This window comes from Limulus polyphemus, unplaced genomic scaffold (genome assembly GCF_000517525.1).
Source record: "Limulus polyphemus unplaced genomic scaffold, Limulus_polyphemus-2.1.2 Scaffold3322, whole genome shotgun sequence".
Taxonomy (NCBI): domain Eukaryota; kingdom Metazoa; phylum Arthropoda; class Merostomata; order Xiphosura; family Limulidae; genus Limulus; species Limulus polyphemus.
In genome coordinates this window covers 11,208-12,851 of record NW_013668932.1, presented here as the reverse complement: position 1 = coordinate 12,851, position 1,644 = coordinate 11,208, and the positions used below count along the sequence as shown (strand labels likewise).

General features: G+C 30.1%; 1 protein-coding gene across 1 annotated transcript in view; it reads left to right on the top strand.

Annotated features, from left to right (window-relative positions):
• Window positions 1-1,644, top strand: part of LOC106469141 (gamma-soluble NSF attachment protein-like) — a gene marked incomplete at its 3' end in the record, with an annotated part of 17,004 nt that overhangs the window by 5,537 nt on the left and 9,823 nt on the right. Inside the window, exon 2 of the mRNA XM_013929603.1 lies at window positions 1,139-1,206. Within this exon, the coding sequence (XP_013785057.1) occupies window positions 1,139-1,206 (68 nt within the window). The remainder of the gene's footprint in view (window positions 1-1,138; window positions 1,207-1,644) is intronic.

Here is a 1,644-nt window from a genome sequence, read left to right as displayed (position 1 = left end):
AAAAGAAGAGTTAGGGTGGATCTGATTGAGATGTTTAAGATTGTAAAGGGAATTGACAGTGTTGATGCATCATCGTTTTTCACATTTAACAGTGAGAATAGTAGGACTAGGGAACACAAATATAAGTTTTGGCAAGGTAGGAGTCATCTTCAACTAAGACAGTTTCATTTTCCTAACAGTGTGGTTGACATTTGGAATGGGTTGCCTTCAGATGTCGTAGAGCCAGTAAATTTAAGTGAGTTTAAGAAAAAGCTTGATACGTATATGAATGAAAAGGGCCGGGGTTAGCTTTTCTTTTTTTTTAATCATTTTAATTTAGATTTGAGGATGTAACAGCTGAGATGGACCAATAGATCCCATGTTGTCCCAAAATATTATGTTATGTTATTACTTAGTTCTTGGATAGACCTCATTATTGTGTTTAATCTTGACCTCCTTACCTTAAGAAGGACATTGAATTGTTGGAAAGGGTTTATAAGATAGCTACTAGGGTGAATAGATTGTCATATGTGGGCAAATTAATGATCCCTGAAATTGTTTTCTCTTGTAAAAAAGAAGAGTTAATTGATGTTTTTTTAGATGTTAAGGGAATCAAGTGTTGATGCATCATATTTGTTGTACTTAATGATGGGGCTAGGGGGCACAAATGTAAATTTTGACAGGACAGGAGTTCATCTTCAGCTTGGAAACTTTTACTTTTCTAACAGGATGGTTGGCCTTTAGAACAGGTTGTCTTCAGATGTGGTAGATGCAGTAAATTTAACAGTGTTTAAGGAAAGGCATGATAAATATTTAACTGATAACATCTGGCTTTGAGTTGTTTTTGTTTTTAAAGTTTAGTTTAGTAAATGGGATATCCTCATTAGACCAACAGGCCCCTTATTGTCCTTAAATGTTATTTTTGTTTTAGCAATTTATGAAAAATTAGTCATATGACATTTTATTTGATACTTTAAACATTAATGAGAATGATTAACTATCTGCTGTTCTTGAATATAAAACTCACAGTACTGAATAACTTTTATTAAGTGTTTTAGCTTTTTTAACACCTTGTAAATTTAAGCAGTATTACAAATGACTATACATATAGATACAGTACAAGTTAATATATCAAGAAATAAAAGTATTTGTTTTCTAGTTTGAAAACATCTTTCTTCAAATGGAAACCAGACTATGATTCTGCAGCTAATGAATATTCAAAAGCAGGTAAGTAATGTTTTAATAAATGGAGCAAAAGATATTTGCCAACAAATGTTTGAAAGTAAATATAATATTTGTGTGCATATATTTTTACATAAGAAGATGCATATCTTTGTTACTTACCTACAAAATTATTGTTCAGATGGTCAATACATCACTTCTTTAGTGATATATTTCTTAGTTGTATGTGTTCCTTCCTCATTTTATAACACGTGAAAAGAAAATATTCTGGGATGATATAACTACAATAAATAAAGCACTGTTAATAAATATTTACAGTTGACAATTAAGTTTAATCTTGAATATAGATCATGTTTATGAAAAAGAAACCTTGTTAACATTTTAGTATATATATATATTTATCAGACTAATATTTTTTACACTTTCAGGCAACATTTCAAAAGAAGATTGTTAAGCACCACATACTAATTTTCCTTTGTTATC